Source organism: Nicotiana tabacum, chromosome 9 (assembly GCF_000715075.1).
Source record: "Nicotiana tabacum cultivar K326 chromosome 9, ASM71507v2, whole genome shotgun sequence".
NCBI lineage: Eukaryota > Viridiplantae > Streptophyta > Magnoliopsida > Solanales > Solanaceae > Nicotiana > Nicotiana tabacum.
The window spans coordinates 84,804,341-84,823,826 of NC_134088.1; the positions used below are offsets into that span (position 1 = coordinate 84,804,341).

A 19,486-nucleotide genomic window follows, 5' to 3' on the forward strand; every position below is an offset into this window, starting at 1 on the left:
TAAAAATTCAACCAATTATGAAAATAAATAATTCCAAATTTTATCCCAGAATTATTACCCCCTTATCTCATGAACCAAAAGACTCCTTACATTATTTGAAAAGGCATACTTTTATGTGGTTATTTATGTCTTTGATGAGTAAATTAATGAGATCATTCTTTGCATTATAGGCATTATTCTTTGCAAAATTCGGAGTGTTGTTGTATTAGCATAGGTTACCGTGTGATCTTCCCCGTTTAAAATTGCAAATAACGGCGCTCGCGTTAGGTGATCCTACGTTTAACTAAAAACTTTTAAGATATGGTGTCTCAAGAACATTAGAAAAGAAAGCTCCTGGAGTTTTAACTCATCACCTCAATAGCATAGATCATTTAGTTTGATTAATAACTAATCCTGGTACTAGCGATTTCATAATTTACACAAAAAATGAGTATTTAGAAAAAAAAATAAAACGCCTGTCCAAAATCATCTGTCCTATCAGCATCTCTACCCTTTCATGTAACTCAGGTGAAGTCTGCTCCCTTGTAATCATCACCGTACGTAAGAATTTAAGGCAAGTGAGACAGCTGATTGAATAACTTATCGTGATTCAATACGTGGAATTATTAACTACAGCAACAGCAATTAAGTTTGGTTGATTGCTTTGCACAAAATATGATCTTTTCTCATCTAGCAACTGAAGAATAGACACTGACAGGGCAGGGGTCGGCTGCTTCTTTCTAACAACCTAAGGTACACTTGCGGATGAATAAATAACAGTACGAGCTTCTTTTTCTAAACAAGGAAATCTGCATCCGTAAGCTCTAGCACTTTGTGCAAGCCAATTGGTTTTACACCAGGCCTGAACGCGTTTTCTTCAATGTACCTATGACATAATTTAACATGTTAGTATTTGCACAAAGCAAAAAATTGTGCAGTAGCAAAGAATGCTCACATTTCTTTTAAGAAAGGGTGCTTGTAGAAGGCGTCGGGGATTCTCCCAGAAAATTGATTGTGATCGAGATACCTGAAATCAGATTCAGCTTCAGACATGTTCGACAAGATGTCCAGTCATTCACATGCAGACATCAATATCAAATGCATGCAGAACTATGTTTTCTTTTTACTTCTTTTGAACAAGATCTAACAGGTATACAATCAAGAAGAGCAAAGGCATGATCTATACCACCAGAATTGTCAATGGAAGATCAAAAAATTAATAAAAGGAAGAGAAAAAAAACACGTGCACACACAACTGCAAGGACCATTTGGGCTTTAAGGCAAGGCGTAATTCAAGTACTCTCTTTACTGAATAGGTGCAAACAAGAAACATATAATTATAGATACTGCATGAAAAAAGAACTATAAACACAAACAACAATTTTATGGGTAGAGAAAAAGATAAAGCAAAATACATGCCATTGGTTAAAAACAATCTTAAATTTCAGATTCAAAAATCAAACATACAGCTTTAAAATTCTAATTCAGACTTAGTGGCTAGCTCTCTGACATTAAATTTACAGTTTTGTATCCTAATCACTAATATATTCATCAGTAATGCCTTGTAAAAAGTTAATATATTGTTTTGCTATTTAAAGAATATATATTGTGTAATGCAACCCTTTCCAGAAGATACACATGGGCCTCACAAATTAACCTAATATTTTTAGAAAAGCAGTTGGTTGGCTGGTTTTGCGAGCACATTCCTTACCACCTTCATTGGAGCATCTTGTGCGGAGCCTCAGTTCATGGCTCAAGGATCAATTTGACAACACTAATGAAACTAGGCCCAAGTTTAAGTTTGTATGCTTTAGTTGTTTATAAGAAAGGATCTTACACAGTGTCGAACATTTCAGATCCAGAAGACTGGAAGATTAAACATTCAGTAGACTAGCCAACCAAAAAGCTCTATCACCAACAGTTTGAAGGAAAACGTTGTGATAAAAGGTTTTCCATCCGGAAACATATGGTTAAGCTTCAAAGACAAAGGTTTTCCCTTTCTAGTATACCCTTTCCATTGGAGAGAGGAAGTGGGGGAGAAGAGAGAAAGAGAGTTAATCTTAGACATCTAACATATAATTGCAGCAGCAATCACACAATGTATTGCCCCAATAAAGGCCCAGACACAGAAGGTGGGGTCAACAAAATGTGTTGCAAGCTATAAACGTTAAGTCGAATTTACAACAAGTAACATACCTAAGCAACCTGATGCATGGGCAAAAAGAGAAAGTCATAGTATTGCATTTGACTTAATGGCAACAAACAATATATAAGTGTGGTGATGCATGGAGATGTATAAAAAGTCAAAGTACCACACCTGATGTTTTGTAAAACAAATCAGAGCTGGACAACAGGAGTTCTGCTGTCCAACATGACATATCTTGAACACCAAAGGATACCTATCTCACACAAGTACACTGTCTTTTAACATTCTTTGACCACCAAAATGCAGGTCCTTCCCATATTCTCCAAGCCTCTAACTACTATAAATCAATGAGTTGTAATTTGGGGGTTGAAGGGGAATGTAAAAGAGCATGGGTTTCGGAAGAAAGAAATAAATGGGTAGGAAATGCAATTGTTATTGACAATCAAGTGCAAGGACGGCTATGCCTATACATTTGCATGTTTGAATGTTCATCTTTTTTCTAAATTATACACTAATCAAGTTTTTTTAACATGTTATACCAATATAATGATTTTACTATTTTTACAGACAATATATCTATAATTACAGTTTAACATGTTACCAGTGCGTCTCTGTAATGTGTGTTGCTGCTATATAGCTCAAGCAAAATCTTGAGTATATGAGAAGTCTTGCTATTGTGGTTTGTCTTTTTGGTGCTAAAATTAGAACCTACAAGAATGAGAATACTCTTACATCCAAATTCTTCAGCCAGTTGCTATAAAAACTACTTGTCCGAGGAAATCATCAAGGAAAAGGTCCAATAAGGTCACCCAACAAGCTCCAAGTGCATCTATTAACGTTTTTCGTCAACTATCACAGCATCCATAAGTTGAACAATCCTCAAAACTTATCTCCTTAAGAAAGAAAGACCTTGCAAGACCACATTTTCCAACTAACCTCAGGTTTATCTACTAATGCGTTTGTCAAAGCATACTTAAATTGAACAATTCTAAAAGTTCAGCTCTTCACGAAAGACCCTTGAAAGATTGCAATCATTAGATAATCACTGGGACATCACATCCAGTATACTCAATGAGTAGATTAAAGCATAGAGGAAGACTTACAAGTAAGTTAACTTAGGAATATGAGCAATGCTATATGGTATAACTCCTGTCATCTTGTTGTAAGATAGATATCTGCAATAACCGGAGGAATCAAATTAAGCATGACCATATTTATTACTACTACAGGATAAAATAAGCCGTGATTTGTCCAGAGACAAGCACCAATCATGGAGAAACTTTATTCTCGAAACTTACAAGATCTCCAAGTTCGTCAAGTTTGCAAGCTGTGCTGGAATGCCTCCAGTAAGATAATTATTATTTAAGTAACTGCAAGTTACAGCGCGGGTAAAATCCTCGGATTAGGATATAATCCATAACATTAGCAGCAGGATACTCACAAGCGGTTTGACATTTAAACAAGAAGAATCAACTTACAGGTTGCGGAGAACTGGAAAGCATCCTTCAATACGTATGAGTTCTCTTATAGTTCCAACCAAACGATTGTTACCAACATCCCTGCAATTGCATTAGATCACAGTGGCATCCATGTAACACAGGTTCCATATGCTAAAGTACAGAAGAAGTTAACAAGGTGTCTTACAGGTGCCGAAGATGCTGTAAGGTACCCAATTCAGGTGGAATTCGCCCAGTAAAATGATTTTCATGCAGATGGAGATAACGAAGTTCAGGAAGATTAGCAAGCTCCTTAGGAATTTCGCCTTTGAAATTATTAAAACTTAGGTAGCTGAAAAAGATGCATATTAGTTAATAGTCAACAACAGCAAAATAGATCTGTAAATAGCACAGCTAGAGAAGCTCAAAAGTACTCACAGATGTGTTAGCTGCTTTAGTTCACCTATTTCAGGTGGAATGACATCTTGCAGTTTATTCCACCTTACATTTCTGCGAAATAGAATCAAGACAAGGGACTCATCAACAGTGCAACATTATCACACACTGGGAAACTAGAATATACCAAATAGTTTCACCAAATCTTGGGCAAGAAAGCAATAGAAGTAAATAACAGACTCCAAAACATTCTTGGACAAAGTGGAGGTTCCTGTGGAGAAAAGAAAAACCTAAAGGTAGGATAGATGGCAACAGAAAGTAGATGTTCAGATATACATTTAATACGATTCTAAGAAGTAAAAAAGGCCTTCTTAGTTAAGTGCTATTTCCTTGGTAATAAACCCACTCCATATATTCTCTCAGTTGAGAATATATTCTGATACAAATTATATCAGGCAGGCTCCCTCCCACCCCCTTTTTTAGACTAATCAGGCAGACTTTTCCTTGCCAAGATAAGAGCATTTCATCTTGATGCAAATGCCATGTATGTAACACTTTGTAGAACACAGTTGAATTGTATTAACATCACCTAGCAAGATTTCAATGGATAAACATATGTTGATCTAGAGACCGGAGAATCAGGCTATTGAGAGACAGAGCATAACTCTAAACATTAATATCAGTGCATAAAAGCTACCAAATATAGATACTTCAATAGGAATATACGAGTAAGTAAGAGATGGTACAATATTTTAAGACGCTTCAAACGCCCAATTTGAGGAGGAAGAGGACCGGTCAGCTTGTTATTATGCAGATCCCTGCCATAAAAAAGAATTTTACACATTAATAAATTTATAATGAAAATTAAACGATCCAAAAGTACAGACGCAATGTCCACTAACTATTGCCTTAAATAGTATCAAAAGTTGAACAATGGTTTTTTCGTGTTGTCAAAGATTTGAACATTGAAAATAGATGGCAAGTGCCTGATCGAATTGATAAGGTCATGTAGGAACAAGGTTCAAGTTAGAAAGAGATAGACTAGAAACGACATTTGTTATGTCAATGACACCAAAGGGATATTAAATGAATGGAATTGGGATATGGATGGAATATAATGAAATAGAGCCACTTTGAGGTTCCCTCTGAAATGAGGCATGTAAGGGAGCCACTACGAAGAAATTCTGGGAGTTACGAAGGAAGCTTCGAGCTCATATTGGTCATGGGTTGGGAACGGGAATTGAACTCTATGAGATCGAATCTCGTGTTGTTCCTCAGTAGCTCAGTGGTAGAACGGTCGGCTGTTAACCAATTAGTCGTAGGTTCAAATCCTACTTGGGGAGATTTGATTGAGAATAAAGGGGCTCGCTTTGCCCGTTAAAAGGAGGAAACCCGTTCCCTTTCTTTGTTTCTAAATTGGAAAAACTGTCAATGAGCATAATAGTTAATAACCAAGCTAAACATTTTTTGTAGTTGGTTTAATGAGCAATTATAACTAGAGGATATAAAAACATCCAAATTGTTTAGGGCAACTTCTCAGTTTGGATGAGGTTAAAAAATCTTTACAAAGTAGCTAAAGCTTTGTAGAAGCTAGATTCTAGTACAGAGCCAAAGAGAAGTATCTTACAATTTAGTAAGATCCAATAAGTTAGTGACAGCAGTAGGAAATGGGCCAACAATTGAAACAGCATAAACCTCCCTGCAAGTAGTAAAACAGAAAAGAAAATTGTGAAAGAGTGGGGAAAAAAGGATATTTCAATTCTGTGAGTAACTTCATATAGACTTGAACCTTAGAAAAGATATTTTTTTTTTGATTATGTCATACAAGAGCTACATAGAAACAACTTAAAAATGGAGAGGCAACACTTACAATTCGGTAACTACTCTATAATCACCCTGTGTGGAACATGTAACACCAGACCATGGAGGTAAATCACCATCTCCACAAGGATCATCTCCAACCCATGCATACACCACTCTCCATCCAAGAGATGCCTTAATTTCATTCAAAGCTTTCACTACAGTCATATTTCAGAAGTTCAAATTAGTCCACTGTAAAAATGTACAGCCAGGTACTACAACAACTCCTTGGTTTTTTCATGAATGCAATCAATGGCCTTACTCAAACTGTTTAAATCCTTTTGATGAAAACACTAACAGAGAAAGAGTGATTCCCATTGGAACTATGTGGAGTTCGCAACAGAACTAAGGGCAGAGCACAAAGCTTTTAACCTTGTGGTCATGGGCTCAAGCCCCAGAATAGGCGTTCTTATTCGATGGCAAGCATAAGAATGTTCCAGATTGACTATACACTTATAGTACAATTTAATTAACTAATATGTAATCATGTAGTTGTATCTAATTGACATTTATTGAATTATTAATTGGCCCTCACTTTTGAAAACAGCTATGCTTACCTGTATAACTAGAAAATTCAAAATTTTACGAGTAAATACGGAAAAAAAAAAAAGATTATCGCTAGTGACGCTCCAAGGGAATTCATTTAGTTTATTAGAAATAATAGATGATACATTTTACTTATCATGATTATACGCCAGATGAATAGCTATTTCTCAACAAATTAACTAACTGCAAAGTTTAAATTATTAAACCAATCATATAGTCATTCAGAAAAAGGAAATTAAAGTAAGAAAAGATGAAAACACAATAAGTTGCAATGAGAAACCACATACAATCTTTCACTCAAACTATATAAACTTGCACTTGGAAACTGCCTAAAATCTACAAATCCAATGATTTACCCTAAAATTGTAAAAATGCGCTTAGAAACTGTAGATAATGCATAAAATCCAACTGTTTTCGCTCAAACCATAAAGTTGCACTTGGAATTTCATTTAATCTATAGAATCCAATCATCTCCACTGAGCTATACATCCACACATAGAAACTCCAAATTCTATAAAAATCCAATTATTTCGACTCAAACTATAAACTTGCACGTTGAAACTGGATAAAATCTATAAAAGTCGATTACTTCAACTCATACTATAAACTTGCTTTAGAAACTACACAAAATAGACAAAATTCAATTACTTTCACTCAAACTATAAAATTTCATAAAACCTACAAAAGTTCAACTATTTTAGATAAAACTATAAGATTTCACTAGAAACTGCATATATTCTATCAAATCCAGCGATTTTTACTCAAATTAGCTGATATTGTCACCTAAAAGCTAAGAAATTAGGCGTAAAAGGAAATGGATAGCTGAAACTGAAACTACAAAATTTCACAAGAAACTGCACGTAACCTATAAAATCCAACTATTTTTACTCAAATTAACTGATCTTCTCACCTAAAAGCTGAGAAATTAGGCTTAAAAGAAAATGGATCGAAATGATGGGGGGAAAGTAGAGTTACCGTCACGCTTGAGGGTTTTACACTGAACGACAACGCTCTGGATCAAGGATAACGAGAAGATCAGGAGAATTACTGAAGGTAGATGACCAATGCGAGCCATTTTGAATAGGTAATCGATCACCTTCGGCCAAGTCGAATTTGAATCCTCAGAATCCGCAAGAGCTACACGTACATTATTTATGTAGAGTATAGAGAGGTTGAGAGAGATCAATGAAGTGAGGAAAAGATCTGTGTGTGAAACGAGAGAGAGATAAAATGAATCTTCAGTTTGGGATTTTCCTCAAATAGTTTTTAGAACAACGCGCAAAATAGCCTGCGCTGCGCGTCGGTGAATTTCCGCCCTCCTTTATAACAAAAATAAAAAGAATTAAACAAACGCTATTCTCTTAGAAAAAATATTTACCTGAAAATTATTTGTGTTTGCCCGTTTTGGTGCCATAGCATTTGCGTAGCTGATATTCTAATAGTAGCAATTAGCATCACGGATTTCTAATAACGCTATTCGAAAAATGCAAGTCTGCACTAGATTCAACATCTATACATAAAAAATATTTTTATTTTACTTGCAAAAAAGAGAATTTAACTGCACCCTTTAAGTCAATGGACAAGTTAATAGAAAGTATCTTAGAAAATGTATACTACTAAGTACTTGTTAATTTAATAAAGAATTAATAGAGAACAAATAATTTATTTGATAATAGAGAACAAACAATTTATTTGATTACTTTATGATGTATATCTTTTGATTTTGTATAGATTATGTTATATTTTTGCACATTATATTAAATAATAAAATAACAACTAAGATTTATTAAAATAATATGATATATTAAATCATAATTTTATAAGATTAATATTTTGTCAAATTATCCGCATATCGCGCGGATTCTAACGGGTTCTAACACTAGTTAATATGAATGAGATAAACGATTCACGATGAAGTTGGATTAATATCATGGCAAAAATAGATGTTAAAGAATTTTTTTGCTATCAAATTTTCTTTAGGTGTACCTCAACCTTTATACCTTAGAATTGCGACCCAAAGATTTAAAAGGGCCTAGAACAACTATGTTGTTTTATGAGGAGACTACGCAACCTGAGGCACAAACTAATTACCGGTTTTTGCTTATTTAAAAATTATTTATAATTTTTACCTATTTGATCCAAATCTATTTTCTGACTACCCATTCCTCTTTCTCCCTTGAATTTGTTTTACTCAACATACCAAACGGTGCATTTTTCCTTTTAATAAAACACCCTAGCTTTCTCTTTGTGAAAAAGTATGAAATCAATTCAATAATCCAATAAACTACCTTCGCTCATGTTGCAGTATATATTTGCCTTTGCATTTGAAGTGCAGAATATTAAGACATCCAACTTCATTTTTGCAAGCTTAATTAGTAGCTATTACAATTTGATAACTAAATAATTTGGTCTTTCTTTATTGTAAGTAGCACATACAATTACTTAATATATTAAAGTTCTCAGATGTAATTTTTGTGTGTGTACGAAGACCCGCCATTGTTGAGCTTGAAGCCCATGAATAGTATACAATATACCATAATTGTATAATCTTGAATGAAGAACACAAGATATTATTTTGATACATTGTATAGTATTTTAGTATATAATATATAATTTAAAAGTATATAATTTACTGATATTATTTCAGTTTAATAATTAAATTAAAAAATCTTTTTAAAATTCTTTGCATACAATTGTATACCTTGTTGGTATAACTATATACTATACTGGTATCATATATTAGTTGGAATATTTTTTGATTGTATTAGCTACATTTAATTGGTGCACTGTTTGATTTTTCTTTAGTAATAGTAGAATAGTATGGTATCTTGAATTTTTTTAATTTTTCTTTATGCATATTTATTATGCAATCATTTTGATTTTTTCTTTATGCGTTTGTTTTATATAATAGTATTATAGTACAATATCTTGAAATATATTATTATATTAATATGTGGTACACTATTTTTTGAATTTTTTTCTTTATGCATGTGTATTATGTAATAGTAGTATAGTCATATATAGTTGCCTGGAATTAATTAGTAAAACTGTATATCCTATTGGTATAATTATATGCCATATTGGTATCATATGGTAGTTGGAATAATTTTTGGTTGTTTTTGCTGCATTTTAAAGTGAATTCTATCATGAAATATTTTATATGATCATGTTTTGCTGTGTTGAATTTTCTTGTACCTATGGGCATAGATTTTGTGTATTATGTAATAGTTTTTATAGTTATATACAGTTGTTGGAACGATCTCGTACAACTATATATCATATTAGTATAACTATATACTATATTGGTATCATATGCTACTTGAATCATTTTTTGATTGTATTAGCTGCATTTAATTGGTACATTATTTGATTTTCTTTTAATAATAGTAATATAGTACAATATCTTTAAATACTTTATTATATTAATATGTGGTACGCTATTTTTTTTTTCCCTCTTTATGCATGTGTGTTATGTAATAGTAGTATAGACATATAGTTGTCGGGAATTAACAAATAAAAATGTATACCACGTTGGTATAGTTATATGTCACATTGGTATCATATGGTAGTTTGAATATTTTTTTGGTTGTTTTAGATGCATTTTTAAGTGAATTCTATTATAGAATTATTTATATGAACAGCACTTGCAGTGCTGGAATTTTGTTGTGCCGACGGACATAGAATATGTGTATTATGTAATAATTTTTATAGTAATAGGCAATTGTTGGAATGATCCCATACAACTATATACTCTGTTAGTATACGAAATGAGCAAGTTGCTTTGCGAATATTTAGTGCATGCGAGCATATAATTTTCTCATACTTTTATTGCATCCTTTAATGTTTTGGTACAGTAGTATAGTCGCAGATAGTTGTAGCAATATTCTAGAGCAATCATATACCAATATGGTATACATGTATACCATATTGGTATCATTTTGTACTACAATTCTTTTTTGGCACTTATACTTTTATTGCATTTTTCAATATTTTATTATTATTTTTTCTTATTGTATAAAAACAAGAATAATAAAAATAGTAAAAACATTAAATGAAATTAGATTATGAAGAGAAAATAAATATTAAAAAAAGAAGTTAAATGAAATTAGAAAAGGAACAAGAAATAAAGAAAATAAAAGAAAAAAAGAGTTAAATGGAATTAGAAAAGGAACAACAAATAAAGAAAATAAATATATAAAAAAAGATGGAGTCAAAATTGAGTGTGAAATAAGTTATGGTATAAATAACAATAATACGATTTGAGCAAAAATAAATGAATAGAAAAAGAGAAAAAAGGAAAAAAATAAGAAGAAAATGAGAAGAGAGAAAAGGAGAAAAAAAAAAAAAGGAAATAAGCATAGAAATAAAAAAGAATTTGAGAAAAAAGAGAAAATTCCCCACAAAAACTACTATGGGTAGGAAATGTAATTAGTTTGATGAGTAAAAAAATAAATGAATAAGTAAGAATAAATAATTTTATTTTTGTGGGTAACTGTGTCATTCTTGTTACTCTGTTTGACCACAATGGAAGAGAAAAGCTGACTGAAAAGAGAGAAATAAACAAAAGGTTTTGAACTTTTATATTCTTTTGTTTTGAGTTGGATGAAAGGAGGAAAATAAAAAGGTCCCAGATAAATTGATAACCATACAGAGCCAAAAATTAAGATTTATTAAATTATAGTAATTGATTTATATTTAATTATATTTACTCTTAAGGGACTAAAAACACATTTTGTAATGTTTGAGTTTTACAAAACCCAATTATCTACTCCATCTTCCAAATTTTCGCAGAAATCTCATATCCATTATTTTTACTGATGCTCCAAGAAAAAGATAAACAGATAATATTATGGAGCTAAAAATTATTGTCTTTTGAGGTTGTTGTACATGAATGGAAATCAAAGATTTAACAAATTTGAACTTTCAAACTGCTTCTTTATTTTAATTACGTGTGATCCATATCTTAAATTCCTCAACTATTTTCGCACCACCTCAAATTTGCAACAATATGTTAGTCTTTAAATGTCGACAAATTAATATGTTTATAAACCCAAGTAGGTATTACCTAAAAATCTTAACATCAATTGTTAAATATTTTCAATCTAATTAGTAGGTATTACCGAAAAATCTAAACGCCCGATGTTATCTGAGTTTTAAGGAACAATAGCAGTTGGTGGACTTTAGGATTGCTTCCCATTTGAAGTATTGGTAATTTCTCTACTTTCTTCAAACTATTTATTGTTACTTTATTCATGAATTCATTTGTGATATTTCTTCAAATTATACTTTTCTATTCATGAATTCATACATGATATTGACAAGTCCATCTGGCTGATTGGGACCTTTGAGGATTTAGGGAGCACGATTTGCATTTACAAAGAATGAATAAGGTCCAAAAACAAACACCTAGAAATTCTAAGTCTGAATACATAGCCCCACTCTTGACATTGAATTAAAAATATATATTTAATCATACTCAGTGTTTACACAGAGCTATGATTAAAGTGGAATAAAAATAACTACGGTGTAATTAATTGTTAGTCCCGCCAATATTGCTGTATTTGTAAATAATAATTCTGGAAATATAAGTTATCGTAATGAAACAGTAATTAATTCGAGCCCACTGAATTCACAGTGTTTCCTTAAGGAATTTAATCCCCTCCTAGTACCCAAGGTTATGGATTATTTCCTCCTAGGATAGAACGAATCACACACTGGTGTAGCGGTACTTCAAACCCCAGTGTTTCAGCGAACACAAAGTTCGGTAGCAAATCACACTTACAGTTGCTTTGTTTGAAGTTAAAACAATGCAGAACAAAGGAGTAGAAATTCAGAAAATCGTATGAAAATGCTGAGAGGAAGGAGTGCAATGTATAGCTAAAGTTGAGCGTTTTCAGTTTGGTGTATCTTTCTTCAACAGCTGCTGCACATATTTATAGCAGTCAGCTTTGAAGATGAACGACCCTTCACCCTCCATGGTGGAGCATGCACTAGGTTGTTTGTGGAGCAAGCACTTGGCCATGGTGGGAAGAGCATTAGGCGGCTGCTATTGCAGCTGGTGGTCAATACATGGATTGGAATATATCCGTTACAAATGCGGATAATCTTACGTTAATATTTACTATTAACAAATAAATTTGGTCCAAAAAATTAATCAATCAATCATTTGACCGAAGCCGAAGCCGAAGCCGAAGCCGAGCAGAGCGACGACGACGACGGCGCGAGGCTTGCTTTCTTCTTAACTCTTTAAGAGCTACAAGAAGAGCAATTATATATATACCCACCAAAAATCTTTTTCTCTTCCAATATGGGACAATGTCTCATTGTCAAGAGGGGAAAATTTAAAATTTTACTCAAAAATTTTATTTTTCCCTTCATTTCCCATTCACTCTCATTTTAAGACTATTTCATCTTAAATAACAAAAACCTCAACAATAATGTCCAAAAACAAACACCTAGAAATTCTAAGAAAGTCTGAATATATAGCCCCACTCTTGACATTGAATTAAAAATATATATTTAATCATACTTAGTGTTTAAACAGAGCTAATGAACATATGATATGTGTATATTAGTATCTTTTAAGTTTTTACACATCCTTTAGAAAATACATCTGGTAACCTTAATCATAAAAGTATTTATCTGAACTTCTATTTTATCTTTTAAATATCTCACTTAATTAATATTTAGTTTAATTGAAGCAGTTAAAGACTAGCATACTTAACAAAGCGAGAGAAGTAATAAAATAACTTCTTGTTTTTCGAAAACATCAAACATATTTAAATAAATCTAGCTCGCCAAAACAACTAATATTTGGGCGGAGCTAAGAATATATATTAGCATCGCACTTAACTACGATTAATTAATATAATCCGGCGTAAACAATATGTGTGAAATGTGAATAACCTTTTCCTGAATCCTAAAATGCCTAATTGTTGCATGAGTAGATTTATTATTTCTCTAAAGATATTCGAGCTCTATTAATTAATTACTAGCTCTTTTCTTTCTTTCCAAGTCAATCCCAAAACTTCCCAACTTAATTCTCGTCATGTTTAATTTGTTTTGCAGATAAAATGGCATCTCATCACTTTATCTGCTTTCTTGCAATTGTCTCTCTTACAATCACTCTTAGTGAAAGTAAGGCATGCCACCCTAATGATCTCAAGGGTCTCACTGATTTTAAAGCTGCAATACATTCTGATTCTTCTGGTAGGCTAAAAAACTGGATTGGCCAAGATTGTTGCAATTGGGCTGGCATTTCTTGCAACTCTGAAACAGGCAGAGTTGTAGAAATTAATCTCCCTGGTTACTATGACGCTGGCGATGATTTTGCTCCATATTTTGTATCAAATACTATGAGTGGCTCAATCTCTCCTTCAATTACACTTCTCACCTCTCTAGAATCCATTGATCTTAGTAGACTAATTGGATTAACAGGCCAAATTCCTTCATCAATTGGTGTTCTCAAAAATCTTAAAAAACTAACCTTACAAAACAATCAACTCTCTGGTGCATTACCTGAGTCCATTTCAAACTTGACTAGTTTGGAATTCTTGAATCTTGAAAATAATCTATTGACAGGGAGTATTCCAGAAAATATTGGGAATTTGCAAGTACTACAGGAGCTTTATTTGTCGAATAATTCATTAACGGGGAAAATCCCATTTTCAATTACAAAACTACATTCCATTTCAGGTCTTTTCCTAGCACAAAATCAGCTTGTAGGAGAAATACCATTGCCTTTAAATCCAGGCCAATGGTCTACACTACAACATTTGAGACTCGAAAATAATCGGCTCACTGGAATCATACCTTCATCAGTTGGCTATTTGACATCACTTTTGAGATTTTCTGTAGCAAATAATCAGCTAACAGGGCCTATTCCTTCAACTTTAGGGAACTTAAAATATTTGCAACAATTGATGGTCAATAACAACCAGTTATCTGTTGTGTTACCAAACTCCGTATGTGGACTTAGTGAACTTTCTGTCATGTTTGTTTCTCATAACAAGATTTTAGGATCATTGCCTGATTGTTTTTCTTCCTTTAAACATCTTCGAGAAGTCGATGTACCATTCAAACGTTTGAATTAACCGAATTCTACCACAGGACATATGTAAGAAAGATGTAACTACAGGAGCCAGAATCACTGGCCAGTATGAAAAATCTATTAAGCTTTGACCACATGTATTGTTTCTTGAACAACATAATATAAAGAGTTGTAACTTTTGCTTCTTTTATTTTCTTTACTTATTTTTCATCCCTTTGCATTTACAATTTAATTTGGGCATATTTACAGCAACTTGCCATATGAAAAGCTATCCACTGCATGTTTTCTTTCACCACAAAAGCAAATTAAATTCAGTTGATTAATCAATATGTGCATCAAACTTTCCCTCTTACTTCCAAAGGATAGTGTGATTTCCATATTGTGAAACATATTGGAGTAGTACTTTTAAATGTTAAAAGAACTAATTATATGCACATATACTTAACTTTCTTCGCGTTGTTTATCTTTAACCAAAGGTTTTGGGTTCATAAGCGTTTTTTAATAGGAGCGTTTTATCCTCGAAAACTGAGATTTTTCGATGCAAATTCGAATTAATCGGGCTCTAAATCGGATACCGAACACGGTGAAGAAAAAGCAATCTTCCTTTGAGCTAAGCATATTGAACGTGTATGCTTTATACAAAACTAATTAGCTAACCAGTGCAGCTCGCTATCGTCTTCGTCTCGTAATGATCGATGGCAGGCAGAACCAAAAAAAGAATGACGTTATCAAAAGTGCTGGCTGTGGGGTTCGAACCCCACAGCCACATGTATTGTTTCTTGAACAACATAATATAAAGAGTTGTAACTTTTGCTTCTTTTATTTTCTTTACTTATTTTTCATCCCTTTGCATTTACAATTTAATTTGGGCATATTTACAGCAACTTGCCATATGAAAAGCTATCCACTGCATGTTTTCTTTCACCACAAAAGCAAATTAAATTCAGTTGATTAATCAATATGTGCATCAAACTTTCCCTCTTACTTCCAAAGGATAGTGTGATTTCCATATTGTGAAACATATTGGAGTAGTACTTTTAAATGTTAAAAGAACTAATTATATGCACATATACTTAACTTTCTTCGCGTTGTTTATCTTTAACCAAAGGTTTTGGGTTCATAAGCGTTTTTTAATAGGAGCGTTTTATCCTCGAAAACTGAGATTTTTCGATGCAAATTCGAATTAATCGGGCTCTAAATCGGATACCGAACACGGTGAAGAAAAAGCAATCTTCCTTTGAGCTAAGCATATTGAACGTGTATGCTTTATACAAAACTAATTAGCTAACCAGTGCAGCTCGCTATCGTCTTCGTCTCGTAATGATCGATGGCAGGCAGAACCAAAAAAAGAATGACGTTATCAAAAGTGCTGGCTGTGGGGTTCGAACCCACGCGCACTTATGTGCAGAAGATCTTAAGTCTTCCCCCTTAACCACTCGGGCAAACCACCGCTTTGTGGTCCAAAACACTTTGCTTATTATAAGAACTTTAGGAAAAAGCGTTTGAATTGAAGAAATAACTCAAATAGCTGCATATCCAACCACTTAAATTAGAAATAGCCGGTGACGGTATAATATATGCATAATTTATATATTATATGTGTATCATTATGTATATCAAGATATAATCTATGTATATAACTAGAAAAAAATAAATAATGAATATGAGCGACTATTTGTGTAAAGATCCCAAATACCGTAGCAGTTACAAATTAAAGTGAGAATATAATGAGCATATGAAACACATATATCTTATATTTATTTGTTTAGTGTAAACACAAGTGCAAATAAGTTTTTACCTTTATTTGACTAAATATTTTCATATAATATATTTTTTTAAAATATAATTAAGTTTTCGTAAACTTTTTAGAAAAACTTTTAAACACCTTAATCATAAACTAGAGCATTCGATCACCGTTTCAATTCAAATTTTGACTTGATTATTTTCAAATTAATATACAATCTATCAAACTAGTAATATTGGTAACTAACTAATCGAAATAGTTGTAAACTCATTTATTTAGATTTTGGTAAAAGGGAGAATTTTTTTTATTAGTAAATGGCAACATTACATAAATTAGATGTCCCATTGGGATCATCATTCCAAGTAGTCGGTAGCAACAAAACAAGATCTAATGGTGCTATTTTGACAAAAAGTGCTAAATTATTACAGACTTCTTCCTTAAGATTTTAGGCCAAATGGCCTTGTGGCCACTTAAACTTATATTAGTTTGCAATTTCGATATATGAACTTATATTTTTCCCATTTGAACACTCTAATTTGACGGAATGAGTACTAATAAATACTTTTGACCGTTGACCATGCCTATGTGGAAGCGGTGCAACTGACATGACTAAATTATGTACAAATCACACTACCAAGGCGCGTGAATAATATTGTTTTTATTTAAAAAAAAAAATATTAGAATCAAAATAAAATATAAATAAAAAAGAAAAAATAGACCTTTCCCCGTCCCCTTCTCGTTTCCCCTCCCCTCCCACTTCTCTCGTCTACCCTAGCAAACTCCCACTCCCTTTCTGTTATTTTTTTTCATTTTCTATCCTAATTCGCCCCCCCCCCCTCCCCCTTCTCCATTTCCTTTTCCCTTCCTCTTCCCTCTTCCCCATTCAATAGTCTTTTCTTTCATTTTCTAGTCTCCATCCACCTTTCCCGTCCCAACTTTCCTCAACCACTGCTTGTCGGAAGAAAGCCCGAGCTTTGTTGTTGTTCTGTCATCGAATTCATCTTTGCCAAACAGCATAAAAAAAGGTAGATATTGGTAATAATATTGGGCGACCTCCACCATTTCAAACTCATGAATTTTTATTGATTTTTTAATGAAATTCCAAAATTAAATGTTTTTTCCACGTCTATCATGACTATGGTATTGTGAATTTGATTTAGAAATAAGAGAGAAAGAACAATGAAGAAAAGGAGAAAGGAGAAGAATGAAGAGTAAGGAAAGGAAGGGACGTGGGTGATCGGAAAAGAAGGGGAATGGTTGGGTACGGGTTACTGGGATAGTAAGTGTCATGTGTCTTTCCTCTTTTTATTTTTTGTATTTATAACTTTTTTTTTCTGGATGTATTTATTAGTACTTATTATGTCAAGTTGGAGTATTCAAATGAAAAAGTGTAAGTTCTACAAACTGGTACAAGTTTTAAGTGGCCACAACTTTTTAATACAAAAGTTCCTACTTTGTCTAGCTGTTATGGTGAAGTAAGGAAGGTTTACAAAATGATATTTCTTGTCTGCTATATCCATCTTTGCTCCTCCTCTCGCCAAAAGATGTGCAACTTTGATTTCTTTCCAAAAGTTAGAGCTGAACCACTGCACTTCCCATCCTTTGCAATAACAACCTGCAATAACATAAAATATAGTGATAATTGGGAATATGATTTCAAGGAGCTGAACCACTGCACTTCCCATCCTTTGCAATAACAACCTGCAATAACATAAAATATAGTGATAATTGGGAATATGATTTCAAGGAGCTGAAGGACTTTCATTGAGTCAGTTTTAATCATTTATAACAAATTTTGATCCAATACTAGTTGTAGTCCAAATTTGAGCCCGTTTGGACATAAAATTTTTCCAAAAAAATTTACTTTTTTCGAAATCAGCGTTTGTTCATAAATTTTTTAATTTTCACTTGAAGATGCATTTTGAAAATTTTACAAAATTTAAAAAACTGCAAAAAGCCGTTTTTCAAAATTTTCAATCAAATCACTCACAAAACTTCAAAAACAACCCAGACTGAAATTTATGTCCAAACACAACTCTAAATTTCAAATACCATTTTCACTTGAAAAATATTTTCATAATTTTTTTGATTTTTACAATTCTTATGTCCAAACGCCTATTTAAGAGCAAGGAGTTTCGCATGAGTGTGATTCAGAACTCTCATAGTGCAACAAAATACCAAGATCCAATCTCCGTTATGATTCTTGAAGACTCCGCCTACTCCATCGATACTAGTAATTAGGGGTGGCAAAATAATTAAAAGAAAACAGTTAATCACCCATGTTATCCACTAAAAAATGGGTTGGATGATGAACTTTTTAAAAACGGGTCAAATATGGATAAGAACCATATTATCCATTTAGAAAATGAATAACGAATGGGTAACCAATGGATAACCAATGTGTCTAACTTTTACATTTGTAAAGCCTCAAATTGGGGATTCCTCAAGTTTGGGAGACTAAAAATTCTCTCAAAAGTGATCATATGTAAGAAGTCATGGATAATATGGTTACCCATATTATCCGCGGTTAATCAGTTTTTTATCCGTATTAAATATGAGGTGGGTCAGATAATTTATCCGTTTTCTAATATTATCCATTTCCGACCCGACCCGCTCGTTTGCCACTAGTACTAGTAATGCTTGACAAAGCTCCTTAAAGCAGTTATGACGTGGGAATGCCATTTAATATGCACAATTTTGAGAGTCTCCGGACTAGTAGAAATATTTGCTTATAAATCAAACTCGTTAATGCACATGCAAACTAGGTTCTTAGACAGATCATTAGAAAACTTGTTTATATTATTATTGTTTCTATTGATCCAAAGGTTCTAAAGACTAAAAGCATAGAGTCGTAAATCTTATTTACAAGTTAATGAAGATAGCTATGCTCGCAACAATACCTCTCTAACAAGTGGCTAGATTTAACTATCTTATGACTACATCTGTTTCATTTTTCAGTAATTAAAAAAAACTATTCCGCTTATACTAATTAAAAATAAAGAAAAGCATCATGCAAGCCAGATATTACTATTATCTTCACTACTATGGAATATTCTAATAGATTATAGTTTATCTTTGATAGCATTTGATTAGATCTTTGATTTATTCAACGTACGCTAATAGATCTAATTATTTACTAATCTTTATTTATTCTTAATTTTTTTTTGCTAATGACGGGAGTAATATTTGATTAAAATTCAAAAGTTTAATGGGTGCAAAGATACTCAATTCTAAATAGTATGAGACAAATTTAACCTTTTACTCAATTAGAGAAGTTATAAATATCAAAATATATCTTTCGACATCGTGTTAGATGCATTCTACACTAT

At 32.6% G+C, this 19,486-nt stretch overlaps 2 protein-coding genes and 1 non-coding gene across 4 annotated transcripts; 1 reads left to right on the forward strand and 2 right to left on the reverse strand.

Annotated features, from left to right (window-relative positions):
- Positions 1-570: 570 nt before the first annotated feature.
- LOC107760558 (uncharacterized) lies at positions 571-7,668 on the reverse strand. The gene is made up of 11 exons (XM_016578624.2): positions 7,339-7,668; positions 5,828-5,975; positions 5,585-5,656; positions 4,704-4,775; positions 4,000-4,071; positions 3,770-3,913; positions 3,604-3,684; positions 3,424-3,495; positions 3,229-3,300; positions 935-1,006; positions 571-865 (listed from the first exon to the last, which is right to left on the reverse strand). Exons 1-11 carry the CDS (start codon positions 7,436-7,438, stop codon positions 775-777), a joined length of 996 nt encoding a protein of 331 aa, XP_016434110.1. The 5' UTR covers positions 7,439-7,668; the 3' UTR covers positions 571-774.
- Positions 7,669-11,421: 3,753 nt separating this feature from the next.
- On the forward strand, positions 11,422-14,603 carry LOC107760561 (probable LRR receptor-like serine/threonine-protein kinase At4g08850). 2 transcript variants are annotated; one of them, XM_016578631.2, is made up of 2 exons: positions 11,422-11,571; positions 13,432-14,603. In XM_016578631.2, the coding sequence occupies exon 2, from the start codon at positions 13,437-13,439 to the stop codon at positions 14,454-14,456; it is 1,020 nt and encodes a 339-aa protein (XP_016434117.1). In that variant the 5' UTR covers positions 11,422-11,571; positions 13,432-13,436; the 3' UTR covers positions 14,457-14,603.
- Positions 14,604-15,780: 1,177 nt separating this feature from the next.
- TRNAL-UAA (transfer RNA leucine (anticodon UAA)) lies at positions 15,781-15,863 on the reverse strand. The gene has a single exon. It is a non-coding gene; the product is annotated as a tRNA-Leu (tRNA).
- Positions 15,864-19,486: the final 3,623 nt, after the last annotated feature.

What these genes read in the sequence shown, in the direction of transcription:
- LOC107760561 (XM_016578631.2), top strand. Translation starts at nt 13,437, where the DNA reads ATGGCATCTCATCACTTTATCTGCTTTCTTGCAATTGTCTCTCTTACA.
- LOC107760558 (XM_016578624.2), bottom strand. Translation starts at nt 7,438, where the DNA reads ATGGCTCGCATTGGTCATCTACCTTCAGTAATTCTCCTGATCTTCTCG. An exon ending in TTGAAGCGTCTTAAAATATT is followed by an intron (nt 4,072 to 4,703) that starts GTACCATCTCTT and finishes TCTATTTCGCAG; the next exon opens with AAATGTAAGGTGGAATAAAC. An exon ending in TTACAGCATCTTCGGCACCT is followed by an intron (nt 3,685 to 3,769) that starts GTAAGACACCTT and finishes ATGCAATTGCAG; the next exon opens with GGATGTTGGTAACAATCGTT.